At 35.9% G+C, this 25215-nt stretch overlaps 2 protein-coding genes across 2 annotated transcripts; one reads left to right on the forward strand and one right to left on the reverse strand.

Moving 5' to 3' along the window:
* Positions 1–2917: 2917 nt before the first annotated feature.
* sucla2 (succinate-CoA ligase ADP-forming subunit beta) lies at positions 2918–20997 on the reverse strand. Its single transcript, XM_079884769.1, has 11 exons — positions 20839–20997; positions 18571–18766; positions 10683–10782; positions 10426–10588; positions 10073–10201; positions 9844–9982; positions 8584–8745; positions 7873–8015; positions 6170–6290; positions 5622–5710; positions 2918–3743 (listed from the first exon to the last, which is right to left on the reverse strand). The coding sequence occupies exons 1-11, from the start codon at positions 20920–20922 to the stop codon at positions 3669–3671; spliced, it is 1401 nt and encodes a 466-aa protein (XP_079740895.1). The 5' UTR covers positions 20923–20997; the 3' UTR covers positions 2918–3668.
* An 18-nt stretch (positions 20998–21015) lies between these two features.
* On the forward strand, positions 21016–24991 carry nudt15 (nudix (nucleoside diphosphate linked moiety X)-type motif 15). Its single transcript, XM_079884770.1, has 4 exons — positions 21016–21227; positions 21973–22149; positions 22318–22514; positions 24157–24991. The coding sequence occupies exons 2-4, from the start codon at positions 21983–21985 to the stop codon at positions 24258–24260; spliced, it is 468 nt and encodes a 155-aa protein (XP_079740896.1). The 5' UTR covers positions 21016–21227; positions 21973–21982; the 3' UTR covers positions 24261–24991.
* Positions 24992–25215: the final 224 nt, after the last annotated feature.

Consider the following 25215-nt stretch of genomic DNA (forward strand, 5'->3'; position numbering starts at 1 on the left):
AAGTTTACAGCCCTACTTTTAATTGATCCAAATTTTGCTAAATTCTGTGGCATTCCGTGTTATACCGCAAATTAAATTTTAATGAATGTATTCATTCATGAATTCATAGGGCAATGGGGTGAAAATGATACATTCCGGTGTCATAAGAATTGTTTAAATCCACAAATTGACTTCTGAAAAGTTCCCACAGACAAATGCAAATCTCCCACAAAAAAAAAATTACAGTTTGTCATTTCAACTTATTTCCAGTGAGTTCACATGCAAAGCCATGAAGAGGTTCTCCTCCTAAAGCGGAGGATCGTTTCAGCCTCAGCACTGCAAGGAAACATTCAGAGGCCCCACTCCACCAAAAATAAACAGGTAAATGTGAACAAGCCTGCGGCATGGTGGGAAATTATGTAAATTTCATTTCCACTGAGAATTGTGAATCTTGACTTGATACTGATTGAGGAAGTAGGTTAAATATACCATAATATAGCAACTGGCTTCAACAGAGATATATAGGCCTACCTCTAAATGTAATGACTAAATTATGGTGATGGAAATGGTTTGGTAAAGGGAGACCAACAAAACAATCTCAAGTCTTCTGCAGTGATGCATGTATTTTGCTTTTCACTTGTTTTAATTAAGTGAGTTTCTTAAGTACTTTCAGAAACAGCAGTTACGTAATCTGAAACTCATCTGTGATTAAATCATTCTCTCTGCAACTGCTGAATATGTGTGTTCACACGTATCATATGCACCTAAAAACTAATTTCCGCCTATACATTGCACGATAAATACAATGTGTGGGAAACTTTATTTTACAGTGTCCTTGTTACATATGTTACATGTACTTACCATAGTAATAACAGTAAATTCCAAATCCTAATCCTACCCTAACCCTATAGTAAGTACATAGTTGCTTAATATTACTTATAATTACATTGTAACAATGACACCTAAAAATAAAGTGCAATAAAGACGCATTTCATGAGATGGCCAGCCAGTTCTGTTGATCCTTGTTACATTGCTCTGATATTCTAAATGGTGATTGTAAGATTGTATATATTTCTCTAGAAGAGGTCACTTCATAATTTTGGCCAGAGCCTTGGATTAAAAAAAAAAGATCAGTGCAATGTCAAGATATTAAGAATAGTATTGAATAAAGTTCTAAACATTGCAAATTGAATATGTGAAAAACATCATTCAAAATACATTTGAGATGTATTGTTTCCTGCACAGATCTAACACAATTTAGTGAGGATTATGCCAACAAATTAAAAAAATAAGATTTTAAAAATTATTTTAAAGGTATTTTCTTATAACAAGCATGTTTTTAACTGTATTTCATAAAAAAATATATATTCTTTTTTTAATCTTTTTGAAGAATCAATAGGCTAAGGCATGCAGGGAGGAGAGAACCTGAAATGATACAGTATAGGAGACCAATACTGTGTGACATAATTAAAAAATATGAAGCAGAGCAGCATCGATTCACATCCAGATATTCACAGGAGGGAACATATCAACATGAGTTTGCCTGATCCCATGTTTTACATATTCCCATAAACATTCAAACACATCCGGGCCTGTAGGGATTATGAAAACACATCTCTGAGACTGCATTAAAACTGTTTTTAATAGGTTGGTGTACATCAAATCACCCTTGGCAAAGACATATATTGTTTTAATTTAATTAAAGCATGATGCAGTTGCAACAGGCCTAAAGACAGATTCATCCCCACACAAGCACTTGTCTGAACAGTGTGTGTCAAAAACATTTCAACTCAACACTAAAACATCATCAAAGAAGTGGAAATAGTTTTGCAAGCAACATATATGTACTTTTTTTTTTTTACATTTTAAATTAAAAAATAATTTTTGGGCCTAAATGTAAGATTTATGTATTTAAAACGCAACTAAAATTTCCACCCGTTTGGATTACAATTTTAACAACCTATAAACTTAATGTTATGATTAGTTGTCAGCATAAATCTGTTCATTGTGAAAATTAAATTTAGTCAAAAAGTATGAACATGGTTAGAATATGGCTGGCTGTGGAACAAGCGATATTGAATTAGCTAAATGTATGAGATTAAAACAAACTGGATTTATTGATAGATATATACACCTGGTTATTGTGTATGTAAAACCCAGTTAGTTTAATAATACTAATACAGAATTCTTACCTGTTTCTTAACGGTTTAATTTATTTATGACTGAAAAAAACCCTTAATATTCAACAATATTACTGATCTGACTGTACCGACGCTGCTGTGTGAGATCTGAACTGAGCTGGACAGTGACAATTTTTTGCAGAACTGCTTTATTAAATTAACTGATTTAATAATTGATGATCTTTACAATGGAACTGACTTCAACTGAACAACAGCCGAAATGCATTATTTTCCTGTTATCACTTTAAAGCTACATTTAAACGATCTGTATTGTGTAAAGCGCTATTTAAATAAAAGTGACTTGACAAATATGCATTTATTGGTTTGTTAAAAACATGTAATCCAAATGGATGGAGATGTAATATGCAATTCAAATACATAATTTAGGCCTAATTATTTATTTATTTGAGTGTATAATGTTTTGCAAGTGACGATTACATTTAGGACTCTTAAAGGAATAGTTCAAGACTAAAAACAATCAAATATGGTATAAATACTATTTTGCCCATAAGCAAAGATTTTTCTTTGGAAGGGGGTCCTGCACCAGCTTAGCAACTGCCAATGGATAGTTGAGGTATTACAGACCTCAAACTGTGAGCTGCCACATCCAGACACTTCCTTCTTAGAAAGTTGAATTCTCACCACAGGACCCACTCTAGCATGAAAGATGATTCAAGGGACACACTTTGCCAAAGTACATGTTCTACATTTCAAGACAGTGACAGAACCTTTGAGTAGAAGTAAACATAATCCTCGGAGACACTTGAGTATTTTTATTGTTTTCTGCTTCTGCTGCACCGATGGCTCCATGTCAGACTGAGAGAACACCAATAACACACATATTCCCTGTGAGTGCTTGTGCGTTTGCTTAAAAAGGGAAACGGTGTATTTCTCTTCAGGAGAACAGAGATGACATGCTACATCGACACACACACACTCCCGCCGGAAAACACAAGGCAAGGGAGAGAGGAAGGAAAAAATAGGGGGTGGGATTTTCTTTTAATGATACTTTGTGTGTGTGTGTGTATATATGTGGCGATAGTACCAGTGTGTCAGAGACATTCTATATCAACAGAATCATCTCTCCATGTACATTTCAACAGTATAAATACAGTCCCACATAAATACATCCTCCACTTATGAAATCAAGCAAACAATAACATTGACAAAACAAAAAGCAGTAGGCAGTAACAATGAGCCGATCTAAACCAATGGAACCAAAAAACCCTTAACAGTATGTTAGTGGACTGATTTGATGGGCTCTGCACTGGATGAGGTTGATCGGATGAAATGAAAGTGGCGCCATGCAGAAACACGTGTGCTTTTACAAACTGAAATGCACAGAGAACCACCAAGAGACAGAAACGAGAGCTGACAGAAGCTTGAGCAGGACACTGGATTGTGAAGAACACTATTGGAGGTCTGAGACGAGACAAGATCAGGTGGTGGATTTAGATTCAGTTCTTATAAGATGGTTTGAATAGTGAGGTGACTTGTGGGTCTGTTCTGTTAGATGGGCAGCTGGAACTTGACATCAAGTTTGGCCTCTTTGGCCAATGATACAATTTCAGAAAGCTTCACAACCTAGAGAAAAAGAGAAAGATATGGTAATTATGATCAGCTAAAATATAACACAGTGTCCTACCATAGAGCAAAAAACAATTCAAGCTTTTTCAGATTTTGATGATTCTGCCGTGGCATAAAAAAGCTCTATGTAATGGTACGTTAAAAATATCAAATATGTTCTGCTTGGCTGTCAATGTCAGGTCATGCTGAGATTCCGCATTCATAGTGGAACGGCAAATTGCTTGTTGCTGGAAACCTGGTTTGTATAGTCATTATTTGTAATGACGTGTGTTAGTTCTATGAAGCAAAGTTGTGTGGACTGCAACATTTGCTTTCATTTTCCTTTTTGTAGACTTTCAATGTATTTGTAGAAATTAATATTACCAAAAGATTTAAAAAAGTATTTTTTCTTGGCTACATTTACATGCACCCACATAATGTGATTATGAGATTTGGGCAATATTGCGATTAAAATCTACCTCATGTAAACACAATACTTTGATCAAATTGATGCGATTAAGCCAATAATCGTAGCAACCGTAATTGTAGTAGAACATGGCATATGCCTGTTCCACATATCTATTCCACACTGGCCAAAGTGCGCATATGCATTTTTAGGGTGCTGAAGAAACCGAGATCATGTTGACAATGTCGCACGACATGAATACAATGCGGTGTTTTGATGGTCCAAAACATTGAAATAAGAGACATTTTTAGACACGTCATAAGGCTGAAGCCAAATACCAAAGAGCGTGGCTGGTGACGCACCTACTGTACTGTATATGTGAGTTTATCGTTTGTGCTGTGCATTGGGGTGTGTGAATAATGGCAGTAGAAATAACCACAACTGCAATGATGAAATAATAATGAAACTGTGAAAAGGTTGTGCTTGTGCCACCTAAACATCTTACTGGGATTAAGACCCTATTGGTGCATATGTAAACATAGTCAGTGTTAGTTCATGAAACCTAATGCATTAACTACAATCAACGAATTGAACCTTATTGTAAAGTGTTATTATTTTTTCTTGCATGTGTTGCCATTTTTACATTAATGGCATGTAAAATTATGAGAAGTTTGTCACATCACTCAAAAATAAGTGACTTTGAAATGCCTGAAGAAGGTTGACTAAGGCTACGTTCAAACTGCAGACAAATGTGTCCCAAATCCGATTTTTTTGCCACATGGAATCTAATCATTTCAATTCCGATTTGAGCCACTTCCATATGTGGACCTAAATTTGATACAGGTCAGATGTTTTGCAATGTGACCTCAGTCTGAAGAGTCAAATAGGAATTAATGCGACTTTTACATCACTCTAGATTCATTACAATTCCGCACTACTGGGAGTCAGATTTTACACACTTGAAGTTATCAAGACAGTTGTGAAAGGTAGTCAGTGAAGGACAGTGATGTGTCAGAACTCATAAGTATTAGTTACAGCTCTACAAGCAAAACATGGGGACTCGTATCATAATTGTTTAAAAACTCTGCTCTCTTTTTTACCATTTTTATATTGCCTGCGCATAAATTCTCTGGCTTATGCAGCAGATAAGACAATAAATAAATGTGTACTTCAATGTTATCCGTGTTTACTTCCGTATGACAGTACACTGCGTGACGTCTTTTTATCGTTCTTTTGTCAGTCCAGGACCATGATCGGTTCAACAATGTGAATAGCTGTACAAAAAAATCAGATCTGCGCAGTAAATCGGAATTGATCACTAAGGCTCGCAGTGTGAACTTAGCCTAAATGATGACAGATTTTTAATTTTTGGGTGAACGACTTAGACTATCAATTTGATTACTGAACCATGATGTGCAGATTCTTCTCAATTTTCCATTCCTTGTCAGTTTCAACTTGCCCATATACATGCATAAATAAGAGTAACGAACCATTTTGGCCGCCTCGTCCAGATCATCACAGGCCAGGATCTTCAGAGGACTGGCAGCGATCAGAGCCTTGGCATCGTCCACTCTTGTTCCTGGAGATCAGACAAGCGTGATGAGAGTGAGATGAAGGCAAGAAAGGCATGAAAGCATGAGCCACCTGCACAAATATCCTTTCCAGACACCTTTTTTCTTTTTGTCACCCTTCTGTCAATGTTTCCTCTCTCAGACGTTACGTTTTTTTCCCAGCTTTTTATTGATATAGATCAGGGGTCTCCAATCCTGCTCTTGGAGGGTGTGTACGCAAACTGCTTGGCCACAGCTCTGATAAGCCTTTGTTTCATGTTCATGTGAATCAAACCTACTTGAAGTGCTTGTTCTTATGAGTTAAATTGATAACATGATGACATTTTTCAGATCAGCACCCTTTTAAATAAAGTACGGGTGCTGAGAAACATTTTTAATGGGTTTCAAACCTTCCCTCCACCTCTCCATAGATCAAAGTCATCCGCACCATCAATAATAATCATAGTGTGAAATTCGGTCTCTCTCACCTTGTAACCGCACTACGATGGGGATTTTCAGGTCTAAGTCAGTGACGGCCATGATAATGCCCTGTGCGATGACATCACACCGCATGATGCCACCAAAGATGTTCACCAAAATAGCTTGGACCTGTTAGAAATAAAACAACATAGATTTAGACTTTTTCCTGAAGAAAACATGAGAGGTACTGATGAAGGTGTGGTTGCAAGTAGTTTTTAGGGTGTTCCTATGTGGTTGATAAACTGTTGCAAGGTGGTTACCCCCCAAATATCTATGATAATATGGACCCTAAATATACAGTTGTGGTTGGAATTAATGGCACCCCTGGTAAATATGATCAAAAATGTCTGTAAAAAATAAATCTGCGTTATTTATCCTTCTGATCTTTCATTAAAAAAAATTGCAAAAATCGAACCTTTCATTGAAGTAAAAGAATTGAAAGTGAGGGGGAAATCACATTATGAAATAAATGTTTTTTCTCCAAAACATGTTGGCCACAATTATTGGCAACCCTAGAATTTTTTACAAGTAAAATATCTCTGAAGTATATTCCCATTAATACCTACCTTTATTTAGCACACCAGGGTGACTAGGAACATGAAATTGTCTAGCTATGACTTCGTGTTTCACAGGAGTTTAAATATGAAGAAACACAAAGGCCAAATTCCCTTAATCATCCATCACAATGAGTTAAACCAAAGAATATAGTTCTGATGTGCAGCAAAAGATTGTTGAGCTTCACAAAATAGAAAGTGGCTGTAAGAAAATAGCTAAACAATTGAAAATCCCCATTTTTACCATCAGGGCAATAATTAAGAAGTTCCAATCAACTAAAGATGTTACGAATCTGCCAGGAAGAGGACGTGTGTCTATATTGTCTTAATGCACGGTGAGGAGGAGAGTTTGAGTGGCCAAAGGATCAAGGATCACAGATGGAGAATTGCAGAGATTAGTTGAGTCTTGGGGTCAGAAGCCTACCAAAAAACAAACAAACAAAAAAAAACCTACATCCCCACATCCTCCTCGCTCATCCAAAAACAAACTATTGTCAGACATGACTGGAACTTCAAACGGCACAGGATTTTGTGGACAGATGAAACTAAAAAAAGAGCTTTTTCATTAAACACGCTAGACCCTGACCTGATGAGCGGAGTGACCTGAAGAGAAGAAGCGCCAACATGGATCTGGGAATCTGAAGGATCTGGAGAGATTCTGTATGGAGGAATGGTCTCTGATCTCTTGTCAGATGTTCTCCAAACTCATCAGGCATTATAGGAGAAAACTCAGAGCTGTTATCTTGGCAAAAAGTATTTAATAAAAGGGTGCCAATAATCATGGCCAGCGTGTTTTGGAGAAAAACATTTCTTTCATAATGTGATTCCTCCCCATACACACTTTCAATTCTTTTACTTCAATGAAAGGTTAGATTTTTGCACATTTTTGAATGAAAGATCAAAAGGATAAACAATGCAGATTTATTTTTTACAGCCATTTTTGATCATATTTACCAATGGGTGCTATTAATTCTGACCACAACTGTAGCTTGTGTAAATGCATTTTTTTTCTCTGTTTTATAGGCCAAGTGTCTTGCTCCACAAAATATATATATCATTCAGTGACAATAACAGTGAAACTTGCACCACTAATAAGAGAGTGGGCAAAAAAAGAAGCTAATGCAACACAGCACTGCCTCCCTTGACCATGACATTACCTTTTTATCAGAAGTGATGAGCTTGAAGGCCTCCGTCACCTGCTGTGCAGTGGCTCCGCCTCCAACATCCAGGAAGTTAGCGGGTGTTCCACCATGCAGTTTAATAATGTCCATGGTTGCCATAGCGAGTCCAGCCCCATTGACTAAACACAGGTGACATCACATGTGTAGATTTATACATACACATATTCAATCTAATAAACTAGTAAAATTGGTACAAATCACATCTAAACAGAATAATTTACTAAAAGTGCAGAATTTAAAATAACCTAGTGGTGGAAGATATGACCAATCTTATCGGTAATTTTATTTCATGAAATTGATATATATTACTATATAGTTATTGTTGCTTTAAATAAGGTTTTTATGATATCAAATTGAATCATTCTTATCATCATTTTCAATATAATAAAAAAAAACTAATACATCCTAAAAAAAATTCTCTCAGAGAGCATGCGCATATACTGAAATGAGTTGTCTTTCGCTGCTTATTGTGCTTCAATGGTTTAAAAATAAAATAACCTGTTTTTAAACCGCAATGCTCATAAACGCATGCAAACAATAAGCTTTCATGACTGCATAGCAACGGGTTGACCATGTCTACCGGTATATCACCCCCCTCTATACAAACCTACTATATATTACACACGCACACAAACATATTATGGAATGTTGTTCCTATAATGGAGGGTCGAGGGTTTTTGTACTGACCCAGGCAGCCAATAGAGCCATCTAGGCCGATGTAGTTGAGGTCTGCTTTGGCTGCCTGTCTGTCTCTGACGTCCTCCTGGCTCCAGTCTCGCATGTCGAAAACTTCCTTCTGTCTATAGGCAGCATTTGTGTCAAAGTTGATCTTGGCATCCATACACATCACTGAAAAGCATAGATGAAGATTTTGATGAATGCATAACTCTGTGGGCCTGGTTATGGAGCATTACAATGATTGGTTTTCTGTGATTACTAATATATATATATATATATAAACGAATTCCCACCAGATGACTTGACTGATAGCTTTAAACAGAGTTATTCATCATGTGATTAGGGGGGTTTTGTCGGAGACTGCATTTGTATAGAGAATAATTCCATAATTCCTAATAAAAAAGTTAGGTGCGCTTAGGTAAACTCTTTCACACTTAGGTATACTCTTTACAAGAACTAACTCAATCCTCTTTCAGAAACTATAAAGTGAGGTTTTCTTTCATTTAAATCTCCTTCCACTTCAGTTTTCATTGGCCACATTTCACTGTATTTGACGAATTCGATAAGTCTATAAAATAATAATTATGATTTTTATTGTGATTGTTAATTTAAATTATGGAACAGTAAGAAATATATTGTAATACTACTGTACTGTACTGTAAAAAAAAAAAAGTATTTAATAAAAAATAATTTGGTAACACTTTATTTAAAGGTGACGAAGTTACACGTTACTACATGTACTTACTATAGTAACAGTAAATTATGCAGAACTACAAGTAACTAACCCTAAACCAAACCCTATAAGTACATGTAGTTAATTAATATTACTTAGTACTAATTTGAGTAATTACAATGTAACACTGTCACCTTAAAATAAAGTGTAACAAAAAATGTTAGGATACACTTTATTTTAAGGTGTCCTTGTTTTAGTGTTTTATACATTTAAGGTCTTTGTAATATTAATTAACTACATGTACTTACTATAGGGTTATGGTTAGGATTAGGGTGTGGTTTAGGGTTAGTTGCATGTAATTATGCATAATTTATTGTTATGTTACATGTAATGTGTAACAAGGACACTGTAAAATAAAGTGTTACCTAATTTTAAGTTATTATGAGATATGTTTTTTTCCTCCCCCTGATATATTGTGCAACCCTAGGGTGGGGTTGTTTAATGTATGCATAATGGTCTAAAGTGCAGGTCGTCTACTTTAAGGTAGAACTTTAGGAACTTAAAGTTAGTTTATTAGAACTTTCTACTTTAGGTACCAATGCCAGATGCATCCTCCACCATTGGGTTGATCTCCAACATAGATGCATCATACTTGATGAACACATCATAGAGTTTCAACATGTTTTCTGCAGCTTCATTGATCAATGCAGCGGGGAAACCCATCTTCTCTGCCACCTGAGAGCGAGAAAAAGAGAACAAAAACATTTTTCAGCCAGTGTGGGCACTGTCTTGCAGTGCAGAGCTATATCATACTCTGCATCTCACCTTAATAGCCTGATCCATCTTTATTCCCTGTACGATATCAATAGGTTCTTTCACAATAGCATCAGGATTCTCTGCAGCCACATCCTCAATGTTCACACCCCCCTGAGAACTGCCAATCAGCACGGGGCCCTGCAGGAGGTTGAGTAGAACCCATGTGATCATTTAAGCCATTTCAGGTCACGACATGAGTAAAAGTTGACCTCTACTGGCCACTCTGCTTACTGCAGCATGCGAAGTGGTGATGTCATTTTTTAATGCTTGTTATTAAAATACTTTGTACTTGAATGTTATCATATGAAAAGCAATTTCATAGATAAACCACATAGTATTATTGACAAAGTGTGACCTCTCACCTGGAAAGACCTCTCCATGGTGATGGCAAAATAATACTCTCTGCGTGGGTATCTGCGCTCACAGATAAACACTTGGTTACAGATGCGCCCTGCCTCTCCAGTCTGCTTAGTGAACAGCTTCTTGCCAATCATCTTAGAGGAGATATCCCTCGCTTCCTCGGGCCTGTAGACACATAGAGGGTGAGAAGACAAAGAGATGAGATCGGAAATGTAATAAAGCAAAAGCGTTGAACAATTGTGTTGGCACCAACACTCACGAGTAAACTATTCTGACTCCGCCCTTAAATCCTCCCTCAAAAGTGCCTTTGCCTCGACCACCCGCCAACACTTGGGCTTTTACCACCAGGTCTTTAGAGCCTGAGAAAAGAGAAAGAGTAAACAATAATGAGAAGAAAAAAACCTTGACAAAAACATATGGCCATGCTCAAAGGAAATTAGCAAACAAACAAAGATAAATTAAATTGACAGATGAAAGATCCAGTACACAACTGCTGCATCCTCAACCAATGAGTCACTCTGTAATTACCAACAGTCTCAGAGCAGGCTTAAGCAAGGCTGCTGGACCTGATTGTTTGATCAATGTAACGCCACAAAACAACATGACGCAAGTCATAGTTTTAATTTACAAGGATTTAATCTGCATAAACAGGGTGAAAACAACAGATTTACGACACCAATGAGAATGATTAACCTGCTTGGAACAATAAGGTGGAGTTTTATACAATATCTACTGGGATTTGTAACTTTACAAGTAGTCCTTGAGCCAGGGCCCCAAATTTGGTCCATCGGTATCAACGGGGGGGCAAATGCTATCATTGTTTTTTGGCAAGGTATACACCCCTAGTATTAGAAAAATCACGATAGCAGTGCAGCGGTGGTAGCGAAATCACTTTTTTGAGCTCATGAAGTTACTAACCCCCTAAGATAAATTCCGTTTTTGAAATCTGGTGTATATCTGGTTTAGGCTCATGCTAGGGATATTGCCAATATTCTATAATATGGTGCTTGGTATCGTTGGAAAGGGGACCTTTTAGGCTTTCATTTATGCCCAGTACTGAATCTGCCTGACAAACACAGAGGTCACAAGACTTCTTTAAACCAGAAATAACACACATTTTTTCACAATTTCTGCCTAAACTGTATGCTTTCTTTTATCCCTGTGGCATGAAAGAACACCATGGACACAAAACTCAACAACTTCAATACTCAAGGCACTCTGATGACTCAGAAAATGTATAATATACCCATACTATTTATTTGTGAGAGCCTTCAATTAGACTTGTGCAGCCAGCACAAGTCTTCAAAATAGAATCGAGCCAATAGAATGGACAAACAGAATACCCTATTAGGTTTCAGAATACCAGGGCCAAATGGCCTATTTATTCACGTACAGTTGTAATAAAAAGTAATTGTTTCAATAGTGTAGTCAATGGTGTTGTCAACATAACACTTGTAAGTGGTTTAACAAAATGTTTCTATCGTGTATTTTGATATTCACCCACTTTCAGTTAGAATGTCAGATAGTAGCTCATGCACGGAATGTTGATGGATTTTGAAAGTTTGACAAGGTTTTGTCAGTTTTGTGAAAAGATTGTTGGTTAAGTTGACTGGTTATAACAACACTACCAACTATGCCATCTTCAATCAACTTCCATTGAGTTCCAGGGGTATTAAATGTAAGTACAAAATACTTTTTCTCTTGTGCTTGTGAATTGGTGGGGAATAGTAGCAGAATAGTAGCAGTAGCTAATGTAAGCTTGGTGTTTTTCACACTTAGTATACTTCTCTTAAACTTAAAATAAGAAAGTATACTTTCAGTCTACATTTTATGTACTTCTCAGAAATATACTTAAAATTACACTTCAGTGTAGGCCTACTTGATTTATACTGAGAGAAAAGTCCAGGGCCCGTATTCATAAAGATTCTAAGAATCCTCTCAGAAAACTCTTAAAGGACAAGTTCGGTATTTTACACTTAAAGCCCTGTTTACAGATCGTTTCTGATGAAATAGAACGGTTAAGATTGAAATTTGGACACCTTTACCACAGAAACCGAAAATACTCGGGACAGCAGCATATGTCCAAATTTCAATCTTAACCATTCTATTTCATCAGAAACAATCTGAAAACAGGGCTTTAAGTGTAAAATACTGAACTTGTCCTTTAATTTAGCTTAAAAACTTTTACATAGCAGTCTTAGCTTAAGAGCGATTCGGGGCCAATCTGAGAGCAACTCTGAGCAAGGAAAAGACAAAAACTTTCATCTTAGTGAGGAGGCGGGGCTGACCCCGTTGCTATGTATGACACAATCTTTTGAAGACTGTGATTGGCTGGTTGTCCAAGAAGGAAAAAAGAGTGATTTTAAGTATAGGGTATATTCTAAGCCTTCACTTTGAAATTACATGCGACTACATTACACACTGCTGCAATGTTGCATTTTCCCAGTTGCCAAATATCGTAATGTAGTGATTACTTTAATTTCTGGCGCTATGGCATTTCTGCACTGTGTCGGAGATGTTAGCGTGTCTCTATAAGATCAGTCACAAACATGATCCCTGCACGATCTAATCTATAGCATCTTATTAACTCACTGTCATCCATTGTCTGCAACACATTTTTTCTCCCTCTTTGTCTTTCTGCCATGTTCTCCTCTGCTAAAGAAACTCTTAAGCCTCTTAAAAGTCCTCGTCCGTACTCCTTACAATTTTGACCTTAAGACCTCTTTTAAGGGTTTAAAATGCTTTCTGAATTATTTTTTTCTTTACTGGGATTTTTTCTTTAATTTTAAGAGTAAACGCCCACATTTCTAAGAATTTTCTTAGAATTTTGTCACTAGGAGCTACTCATTGCATTAAGATTCTTTATGAATACGGGCCCAGTTATATTTGGCCTGTACTTGAACTCAATCTTTTGATCCAGATATACTTAAAAGAATAATTAAGAATTCAAAGTATACTTGTCTTGTAGTTGTGTTAACTCTTTTGATTGAGTAGTCAATTAAATATACTTTTTTTTTTACATAGTTTTTCATATACAGTCTTATGAAACTTACATTGTTTGAAAATATTGATTAGAATATTGATATAAAACAGATATGTTTCTAATTCTGCATATCTGAATTTTTGTGTAGGCTAGTCCACTGTAGTGTATAGCAATTTACTCTAATTCTACTTTTTTGTTTAAAATGTTGCCTTTCTTTATGAAACTTACTGACATTCAAGTGTTGATTAAAAAAGGATGCATGAAGCTAATAAAATGTTTTTAAAATTAAAGTACAGTTAAAGGTATTTTTCAAGTGCAAAAGTAATATATAAGTAGTAAACTATAAGTATAATGTTATGTTCACTTAGAGAAAACTTACAAGTATACTTGCAGTATAAACTACGAAACTAGTAGTTTACTGAGAGTACACATCAGTTTGTACTTTCATAAACTAAAAAATGTACTACTTGTATTAAAATAGTAAACTACTAGTATACTTATAAGTTCACTTGTAGGACAGATGCATTACAAATGAGAAACCTAGTTGTGTACTTAGTTTACTACTCTTACAAATACTAAAAATACTAAAAGTGGGCCAATTTAGTCCCAAGCAGTATTGAAATAGTACACAAGTTTACTACAAGTACACATTGATATTAGTATACTTACCACATAAAGTATACTTAAAAATATACTTGAAAATTACTTAAGTATACTTCATAAAATGAACATGAAGACATGCACTTTTATGATGAAGAGATGCACTTTTATGATGGACAGATGCACTTTTATAATGGATAGATGCACTTTTATGATGGATAGATGCACTTTTATGATGGATAGATGCACTTTTATGATGGATAGATGCACTTTTATGATGAAGATATGCACTTTTATGATGGACAGATGCACTTTTATGATGGACAGATGCTCTTTTATGATGGACAGATGCTCTTTTATAATGGATAGATGCACTTTTATGATGGAGAGATGCACTTTTATGATGGAGAGATGCACTTTTATGATGAAGAGATGCACTTTTATAATGGACAGATGCACTTTTATAATGGATAGATGTACTTTCTGATGCTCTTTTATAATGGATAGATGCACTTTTATGATGGATCTATGCTCTTTTATAATGGATAGATGCACTTTTATAATGGATAGATGCTCTTTTATAATGGATCTATGCTCTTTTATAATGGATAGATGCACTTTTATGATGTACAGATGCTCTTTTATAATGGATAGATGCACTTTTATAATGGATAGATGGACTTTTATGATGGATAGATGCACTTTTATGATGGAGAGATGCACTTTTATGATGGATAGATGCACTTTTATAATGGATAGATGCTCTTTTATAATGGATAGATGCACTTTTATGATGTACAGATGCTCTTTTATAATGGATGGATGCACTTTTATAATGGATAGATGGACTTTTATGATGGATAAATTGACTTTTATGATGGAGAGATTGACTTATGATGGAGAGATGGACTTTTATGATGGAGAGATGGACTTTTATGATGGATAGATGCACTTTTATGATGGATAGATGCTCTTTTATAATGGATAGATGCACTTTTATGATGTACAGATGTTCTTTTATAATGGATAGATGCACTTTTATGATGTACAGATGCTCTTTTATAATGGATAGATGCACTTTTATAATGGATAGATGGACTTTTATGATGGATAGATGCACTTTTATGATGGATAGATGCACTTTTATGATGGAGAGATGCACTTTTATGATGGATAGATGCACTTTTATAATGGATAGATGCTCTTTTATAATGGATAGATGCACTTTTATGATGTACAGATGCTCTTTTATAATGGACAGATGCACTTTTATAATGGATAGATGGACTTTTATGATGGATAAATGGACTTTTATGATGGAGAGATTGACTTTTATGATGGAGAGATGGACTTTTATGATGGAGAGATGGACTTTTATGATGGATAGATGCACTTTTATGATGGATAGATGCTCTTTTATAATGGATAGATGCACTTTTATGATGTACAGATGTTCTTTTATAATGGATAGATGCACTTTTATGATGGATATGCACTTTTATGATGGATAGATGCACTTTTATGATGGATAGATGGACTTTTATGATGAAGAGATGGACTTTTATGATGGAGAGATGGACTTTTATGATGGATAGATGGACTTTTATGATGGACAGATGCACTTTTATGATGGACAGATGCTCTTTTATAATGGACAGATGCACTTTTATAATGGATAGATGGACTTTTATGATGGATAGATGGACTTTTATGATGGAGAGATGGACTTTTATGATGGAGAGATGGACTTTATAGATGGACTTTTATGATGGATAGATGGACTTTTATGATGGAGAGATGGACTTTTATGATGGAGAGATGGATTTTTATGATGGAGAGATTGACTTTTATAATGGATAGATGCTCTTTTATAATGGATAGATGCACTTTTATGATGTACAGATGTTCTTTTATAATGGATAGATGCACTTTTATGATGGATAGATGCACTTTTATGATGGACAGATGCTCTTTTATAATGGATAGATGCACTTTTATTATGAAGGGATGCACTTTTATGATGGATAGATGCACTTTTATGATGGAGAGATGCACTTTTATGATGGAGAGATGCACTTTTATGATGAAGAGATGCACTTTTATGATGGAGAGATGCACTTTTATGATGGACAGATGCACTTTTATAATGGATAGATGTACTTTTTGATGGATAGATGCTCTTTTATAATGGATAGATGCACTTTTATGATGGACAGATGCTCTTTTATAATGGATCTATGCTCTTTTATAATGGATAGATGCACTTTTATAATGGATAGATGGACTTTTATGATGGATAGATGGACTTTTATGATGAAGAGATGGACTTTTATGATGGAGAGATGGACTTTTATGATGGATAGATGCACTTTTATGATGGACAGATGCTCTTTTATAATGGATAGATGCACTTTTATGATGGACAGATGCACTTTTATAATGGATAGATGCACTTTTATAATGGATAGACATTCCAATAATAGATTTTTACAGTGATTGATTCCTGCCGGTTCCATAATGAGACTGGCTGCACAAGTCTAATTTAAGGCTCTCATAAATAAATAGTATGGGTATATTATACATTTTCTGAGTCATCAGAGTGCCTTGAGTATTGAAGTTGTTGAGTTTTGTGTCCGTGGTGTTCTTTCATGCCACAGGGATAAAAGAAAGCATACAGTTTATGCGGAAATTGTGGAAAAATGTGTGTTATTTTTGGTTTAAAGAAGTCTTGTGACCTCTGTGTTTGTCAGACAGATTCAGTACTGGGCTTAAATGAAAGTCTAAAAGGTCCCCTTTCCAACGATACCAAGCACCATATTATAGAATATTGGCAATATCCCTAGCATGAGCCTAAACCAGATATACACCAGATTTCAAAAACGGAATTTATCTTAGGGGGTTAGTAACTTCATGAGCTCAAAAAAGTGTTTTCGCTACCACCGCTGCACTGCTATCGTGATTTTTCTAATACTAGGGGTGTATACCTTGCCAAAAAACAATGATAGCATTTGCCCCCCCGTTGATACCGATGGACCCCCCTGGCTCATGGACTAAAGCTCTCTTTTCAATAAACAGACAGGATTATATATTTTATTAACACAGATATTAATAAAAAAAATCATTTTGTTCCTAAGAAGATGTTACGCTGCTCTTTTCCTGAACAATGGCTTGAATTTCAGGACTGTTTTTTTTCTTCATATACTAACCACCATTCAAAAGTTTGGTTTCAGTAAGATTTCTTTAAAGAAATTAATACTTCTATTCAGGAAGGATGCATTAAATTGATAAAAGTGACAGAAAGGACACCTATAATGTTACAAAAGATTTAGATTTCAAATAAATGCTGTTATTTTGAACTTTCGAAGCAAAGAATTCTGACAAAAAAAAAAAGTGTCCACAATTTTTTTTTTAAACAATAATAAGAAATGTTTCTTGAGCAACAAATCAGCATATTAGAATGATTTCTGAAGGATCATGTGACACTGAAGACTGGAGTAATTTCAGTTTTGTCATAAATTACATTTTAAAATACATTTAAATAGAAAACAGTTATTTGTAATTGTAATATTTTTTCACAATATGACTGTTTTTATTATATTTATCATCACATTTTTTTTTCCTTGAGCAGTTTAGTCCTTTTTGGCGCTTGCTTTCAATGTATGGAAAATAGTGGCATGAAGATTCTGTTGAAATTCTTTTGAGTTTCACAGAAGAACATCTGTTATAGAGGTTTCAGAAAACATCAGGGAGAGTAAATAATGACAGGAAAAATGTCAGCTCTGAGTAAACAAACACTTTAAAAGTTGTACCATGTTGGAGCTCTGAAAAAAGGAAGTGCCCCACGAAACACCATTTTACCACTGATCGGACATTGTGAAATTTTGTATATTTCCAACTTTGTCCATGCTGCAATTTTGCAAATAAAACACTCCCACTTTCTGTAACCCTGAATGCTCAGTTTGTTGCGTTTGCCAGAAATATATTGATTTGGTACCAGAAAATCCAGGCTTATGCTGCTCTGAGACCCAGATTACACCAAGATCTGGACTGTTAGGTCATATAAACCTGCTCTCTATTGTGCACGTCCCAAAGCTAGTTCCTCCATGCTTGTGACACACTACCCTGCTTTATTGAAGTGAACAGCACTGCTTGTCCATCACGGGTCTGTGTCGGCGCTGCCTATATGCTGACAGTCAGATTAAAGGTTAGGGCAGCCACATTCTCCAGAGGTGGCACAAATCTATGTTTAGACTGCAGAATGATTGAGAACAGCACAACAGCTGAAACACAAACACACAGCACATTCAAGACCTTAAAATAGGGTAATCTGGCTGTCCTGTTCAAAACACCATAATCTGGCCTGCGCAAAAGCACAGTGGATCGAAAAGTAAGCTGTGCATGTCATCGGCATTTAAGTATGCTGTGCTAAACTAGTCCATTCCAATGTGAAAAATACATTAAATAAATCTGCATATTCCATTACTACAGTTATGCAGTCCCTTTAGGAAGATTTTTTTTCCCTCAATTAGTGCCCAGCAGCATATGTATGTTCATATGTTCTTACCGATCTGCTTGGCAGCAGAATAAGCCTCGTCAGGTGTGTTGGCAACCATACCCACGGGCACAGAGATGCCCGCCTCCTTTAGCAGCCCGATGCTCATGTACTCATGCAGGGAGAGGTTTCTCTGCTGCTGCAATGACAGCATTGGGGACGGCTGGTTCCCATGGTTACCAAATAGACCTGATGTCCCACCAAGCACCTGGTAATTGGATGTAAAGATACAAATTAATGCCAACTCCACATAGAAATCCTGGTTACACTGCAAGGGATATTGTTGCTAAAAAGCCATGGTCGTATTTACCCTGCAAACACATACTTTTGTGTATTGCTGAAACGATATTACACAACCAGAAGCAAGACTAGGGAAAATCTCTGATTTACAAGACAGAAGGTTCTTACAGTGACTCGTTGCAGTTTACACCCATACGGCAGTAGACGGCAGCAAGTGAGTGGCTTTTATTCAATTGAATCATAATTGAATTCATTTAGCTACCTAACTGATTTATTTTTGGAAAGGTGCAGCAAAAATAAAAATGATTATTACTGACAATTAAGTAGATCTATTAATTTTCCTCAACTTTGTCAATTTCTTGGTACAATATTTAACAATATCCATAATTTGAATTGTGCATAGCCATCAGTCATTTTTACACATTAAAGGGTTAGTTCACCCAAAAATGAAAATTCTGTCAGTAATTACTCACCCTCATGTTGTTCCAACCCCGTAAGACTTTCGTTCATCTTTGGAAAACAAATGAAGATATTTTTGATTAAATCTGAGATCTGGATCACTCCTCCATAAGCTCTATGTTATTGAAACTTGCCGGCCCAGAAAGTTAGTAAAGACCATGTTTAAAATAGTCCAAGTGACTACAGTGGCTCAACCATAAGTTTATCAAGCGACGAGAATACTTTTTGTGCGCAAAACAAACAAAAATAATGACTTTATTCAACTATTCATTTTCTTCTTCTGTGTGTGTAGTGTAACAGCGCAGCGCTTCTGGGTTGTAAGGCTCACTATTGGCCAGCATCACACACATGACCAGCGTCGCCCAATAGTGAGCCTACGTTCTGACGTACAACCCAGAAGCGCTGTGCTGTTACACCACGTGAACTCACTCTGAGGCCCACACAGAAGAAAATTAATTATTGAAAAATCATTATTTTTGTTTGTTTTTTGCACACAAAAAGTATTCTCATCGCTTGATAAACTTATGGTTGAGCCACTGTAGTCACTTGGACTATTTTAAACATTGTCTTTACTAACTTTCTGGGCTGGCAAGTTTCAATAACATAGAGCTTATGGAGGAGTGATCCAGATCTCAGATTTAATCAAAATATCTTCATTTGTGCTCCGAAGATGAACGAAAGTCTTACGGGGTTGGAACAACATGAGGATGAGTAATTACTGACAGAATTTTCATTTTTGGGTGAACTAACCCTTTAAGGATTTCACACCCTCTTCCTAATATATCTTGATGCCTAAATTTAAAACAATAAAACCGTACCATTTTAATCTCTAATCTGTTACCAATTATCTTTATTATCTATGTTTTTATGTAAAGGATTTTAAAAGGAACAGAGTAAAGTCAAGAGCCTTTCAACAAGAGAGACATTAGGAAATGTGGGATCATAATACCTTTTAAAAGGCTGTCTGCACCAGCAATATAGAGATCATTAATGAGCTAATTCATTACGAATTCATCATTTGCTGTCCTCCACAGCACAATAAAAATAACCTAGGGAATTACCTGGGTGTCTTACTCAAGGGTACAACCTTCCAATGACCAAACAGGAGACATAAGATTCTTAATCTCAACAAATTTATGATTCAGCAAGGTTTACATTTAGAATTTTGTTCAATATAACAGGCACAATTGCAGTTCTCATTTGTTCAGGAGTTAACTTTATTAACCGCCGGCACTACAGTTGAACAGATACACTGAAGTGAAACAAAACAGGCTGTCCCTCTGTTCATGTAGGTCAAAGTTAACTAGTAAACACAATGACATGTAACGTTACAGTGTGTATACACACTAAAATGCCAGATATTTTAACGTGAATCTGGTCAGACTACAAAAGAACATCCACTCAAAGGAGAATGAATAGACTTGCTCACCTAAGCATTCCTAATAATGACAGACAGCTAGCCTGAAGGCTAATGTCAAAGGAGAATCGCCCATTTGGTGTCATTGAAAGTGACCAAAACAGCAAGCTACTACACAAACGACAATCGGATATAGTTATCTGATGTGTGTACGTAAAAATGACCTTAGCTGCCGAGCTTAAAGTCGTCCTGGAGCCGGAATTCCTCAGTCCAGCGGACAACCGGCCACAGATCAGGGACGTCGCCATGTTGCTCTGTGTACAAGGCAGCAGCGCAGCAGAAAACAAATGACTGGACGCGCCTGCGTTAGGACGTACGTAAACTGCGCAAGTGCGCTTCGAGAATCGCGCCTGGTTATTTCCTTCCTCATGACATGAGCCAAAGCTTTTCAAATCAGTTTATGATGTGTGTTGATTGACTGTGACAAAGATCTGATTTCTTTTGGGAATAAAGATGATTTGATACCATTTGTACATCTCACAGACCACGAACGTCACGAGCCAGGTCGTAAAACACATGCTATATTACGAGATTTATCTACTAAGTAAGATAGGTAAGTTTAGACTATGATGTGGTTTGCTCTAAAGCAGTGTTGCTTAATGCTCATGACGATACCCAGCATTGCACGTGCTCTTAATTCTCTCACTAGGTTTGAATCATATCAGTGACTCGAATCTTTTCAGTCCGCTCTCACGACTCTTTCTGCCGTTTACATTCTTACGCCAGTAGATGGCAGCACTTGAGTGTCTTTTTGTGTGTTATGACAAGTTATTGAATTATTGACCTGATTCATTCAAAAATTACATGTGACAATTAAGCAGATCTATTAATTTTTCATCCACCTTCATCTACTTAAGTTTCTAGGTATGGCTTTTATCACATAAAGACAACAATAATATCCAAAGAATCTATAATATCCATCATTTTAATTGTGCATGATTATCAGTCATTTGTACACATTCATGTATCTTCCATCCTTTTCTCAAGATATCTTGATGTCTAAATTTAAAAAAGCACAATTTTACTCTGTAAAATACAAAAAAAAATAGTGATTGTTTACACTAATAAGTTCAAATGTGTGGGATAATTCCTATTTTTAAATGTTTTTAATGCTATCCCTGTGACAGCAAAGCTGCATTTTTAGCAGATAATACTGCAGTCTTCATGGTCACGTGATCCTTCAGAAATCAGAATAAATTTATTGTAGAGATTCAACTGACAAAATGTTTGCACTACAGCTATATAACAGTTAGTGTGTTTCACTGCAGTTTAAATTCAGTTAGTGTGTTTCATTACAGTTTAAATTCAATGTCTGAGGCTGTTCAAAATGAGAAACCCCTCCTCAAACGTCCTGGAGTGGGACTTGGGGTTCTTGTGACAGACTCCTCCAAACCAGGATGTGTCCTGTTAGGAAAAAGAAAAACTATAGTTGGGAAAGGCACATACCAATTACCAGGAGGTCACATTGAATTCGGGTGAGTTTACTGGACTGGACTAATGTTAAGCGAACACATCACAGTATCAAATTAGAAAGACATTTATGTTCCTTTATAATTCCTGCTTATTCATGTTAACTTTATGTTTTCTTTTGTGCTAATGCATTTATCCACATGGGTTGCTTGCAAATGAATTTCACTTATCAGAGAAACGTGGGAGCAGTGTGCCCAGAGAGAGGTGATGGAGGAAGCTGGTGTCCGTCTGAAGAACATTCGCTTTGTATCCGTCGTCAACTCCATCAGACTGGAAGAAAACTACCATTATATCACAATCTTCATGCAGGGAGAACTGGACAGGTCTTTCTCAGCCGAACCAGTTAATCTGGAGCCAAAGAAAAATGAAGGTAAATTGTTTCTTTGAATGTGTTATAGCCTGTGTAGTCTCAGCCCCAGATGGCCCGCCCACAGATCATTTATAATGATCGTGATGAAAATCTGTCATGTGAGAGACTATTGTCTGTCTCACGCCAACTTGGCAGTCACCATTACAACATGTTTTAGTAGTTTTGAGCAAGTATTAAAACTTTTTTCTAATATAGTTACAATAATTAAAGGCTTAAATGCATGTTTTTGTTATTAAAAACATTAGATATGTTAGACAAACTATTATTTAAAGTGCCCCTTTTTTCTGATATTACATTTAATGTAGTGTGTAATATATAGCTGTTTGTAAAATATTAATGTAAAGATTTAAAGATCAAAGTGCTTGATAAATGGAGTTATTTGCTGTGTTCGATTAGATGTGTTATTAGCTGTGTTGACAAAAATCAATTTCTCAATCAATTCATACTTGAATGATATTACACTGTACCCAGCGGTTTGGAAAATTGTTGGATGGATGATTGAAGGCGCCATCTTCTGGCGTGTATTATGGGTATTCTCTGGCCCAGGGGTTCTCAACTCTGGCCCTCGAGGTCCCCTGTCTTGGAGAATTTAGCTCAACCTCAACTGCCCATAACTGTCTAGTAATCCTGAAGACCTTGACCTAGCTTGTTCAGGTGTGTGTGATTAGGTTTAAAGCCAAACTCTGCAGGAAAGTGGACCTCGAAGGCCAGAGTTGAGAAACCCTGCTCTAGCTGAGTGTACATCAGTTGTACACTCGTTATTGCAGTGCATTATGGGATAAAATGAGTGCACTCGATAATGTCCACCATGGTTTCGGACCCCACTACAAATGGCTGTCCCCTCAAATAGTGCCCTATTTAAGAGTATAGGGGTGAATTTCAGACACAGCCATTGTCTCCCAAAATAAAGAACCGATTCTGAACTGTTGAAACGAGTCGTCAGTAATTCCAGCCTTATTTCCTGCACAAGCCCACGTAAGTTTGTAACAAATTTGCATAATACCAGCTTATGGTCTTTATTGGCTGACCGTGAACAATGTCTACCTTGACCCGCCCTCAAACACTGTAGTTTGATAAGTGTTATCGACACTTATCGAGAACATGCTATTTTCTGTGCCGCAAAAGTAAATCCACTTTGCATGCACTTCCAAAGTATAAGGACTCAAGCTCAAATCAATACGGTAAAACCGACGCCATTGTTACTGTTTGTATCACTGTGTGGAAGCTCCGGACCTGAAATTCAGATATGGAAATATACGTTTCGTTAAATGTTACTAAATCTAAATCTAAAATCTGAAAAACTCTAAATGGGTTTTTTTAGGGCAGAATAGCTACATATAACTGGCAGCAAACCTAACTGTAGATTTACTCAATGTTTACATGTAGCCATGCATTGTATAAAACAATGCTTGCATTTTTATGTTATGAGTAAGTAGTGACCTTTTCAATAGAAATGAGTTAATTTAGTATTACACATCATTTAATGTGTTGTTAAATCATTGTAGATAATACCGAAGAATTAGTGAGTCATTTTTAATTATTAGACTATATCTTAAAGTTCCTAAATGTCAAGCAAACACATCTGAATATTGCTGCAGTATTACACTAAAAGAGTCAGATTCATAAGTTATTTGTTTTTCAGGTTGGACATGGAGGCGCTGGGAGGATTTTCCACCAGAAGAGCAGCTGTTCTTGCCATTGGCCAACCTTAGACAGCAGGACTTCCAGCCATTCAGAGAGGGTTAAAAGGGATTTTCTGTAATTAAGAAATCAATCTGATCACTCCCTGGCTTTATCTGATTCAGGTCCAGGTGAACTGAACTCACCTTAGGCCTTTTCTTGCTCATTTTGAGCTTGTGCCCTGACCTTAAGTAGTAAGATGGACATGCTGTACTTCCAGATTGACTGTTATGGATAATTCATTACTGAATATCATTCCAGCTTGTCAATAGCCTATTCCAAGTAATGATTTTATTGAACACACGTGTACTAAATTATATCAAGGCTATTAAGGCTTATCAGTCATTTATTTATTCCGTCACGCAGGTAAAGTGTCTATAGAGCATTTGTCATGGATAAAGTTACACTAAAATATTTAGGTAACAGTTTACAATAAGGTGTACTTTGTTAACATTAGTGAGTACATTAGGAATCATGAACTAACAAGAGCAATACTTTTACAGCATTTAATAATTTGGTTGAAAATTAATTTCTACATATACATTTTAACATTTCAGGTTGTATATAGTTAAAATTATAAGCAAGTATGAATTAACAATGAAAAATGTATATTTACAGTATAAACCTATATTAATAATGAATGTAATCTTATTGTAAAGTGTTACCAATATGTCATCATAACTTACTTTAACCGTTCCCAGAACTTCCTATCAGACAACACCCTTTTCATTTGTAATCTTACTGCAAGGATTTCATAACATATTATTTCCACATAAACATTACCTGCTTGTTTTATTATGTTGGGTTGGACAGTCTTTTTTTTTTATTTTTTTTTAAACCATGCCCTAAACGGATTATTATATTATATTATATTATATTATATTATATTATATTATATTATATTATATTATATTATATTATATTATATTATATTATATTATATTATATTATACCTCATGCTTTTCATGTAGGCATTACATTCATTACAGGTATATTTTCTACTTTATTAAAAGGTTGGTGG

This window comes from Squalius cephalus, assembly GCF_949319135.1.
Source record: "Squalius cephalus genome assembly, chromosome: 10".
Taxonomy (NCBI): Eukaryota; Metazoa; Chordata; class Actinopteri; order Cypriniformes; family Leuciscidae; genus Squalius; species Squalius cephalus.

Bases quoted from the DNA above. Each gene is read 5' to 3' on its own strand.
- sucla2 (XM_079884769.1), bottom strand. From the start codon at position 20,922: ATGGCGACGTCCCTGATCTGTGGCCGGTTGTCCGCTGGACTGAGGAAT. The intron at 18,767-20,838 runs GTCATTTTTACG...TCCAATTACCAG, and splicing joins CTTTAAGCTCGGCAGCTAAG to GTGCTTGGTGGGACATCAGG. The intron at 10,589-10,682 runs GTGAGTGTTGGT...ATGTGTCTACAG, and splicing joins GGAGTCAGAATAGTTTACTC to GCCCGAGGAAGCGAGGGATA.
- nudt15 (XM_079884770.1), top strand. From the start codon at position 21,983: ATGTCTGAGGCTGTTCAAAATGAGAAACCCCTCCTCAAACGTCCTGGA. The intron at 22,150-22,317 runs GTGAGTTTACTG...TTCACTTATCAG, and splicing joins GGAGGTCACATTGAATTCGG to AGAAACGTGGGAGCAGTGTG. The intron at 22,515-24,156 runs GTAAATTGTTTC...TTTGTTTTTCAG, and splicing joins GGAGCCAAAGAAAAATGAAG to GTTGGACATGGAGGCGCTGG.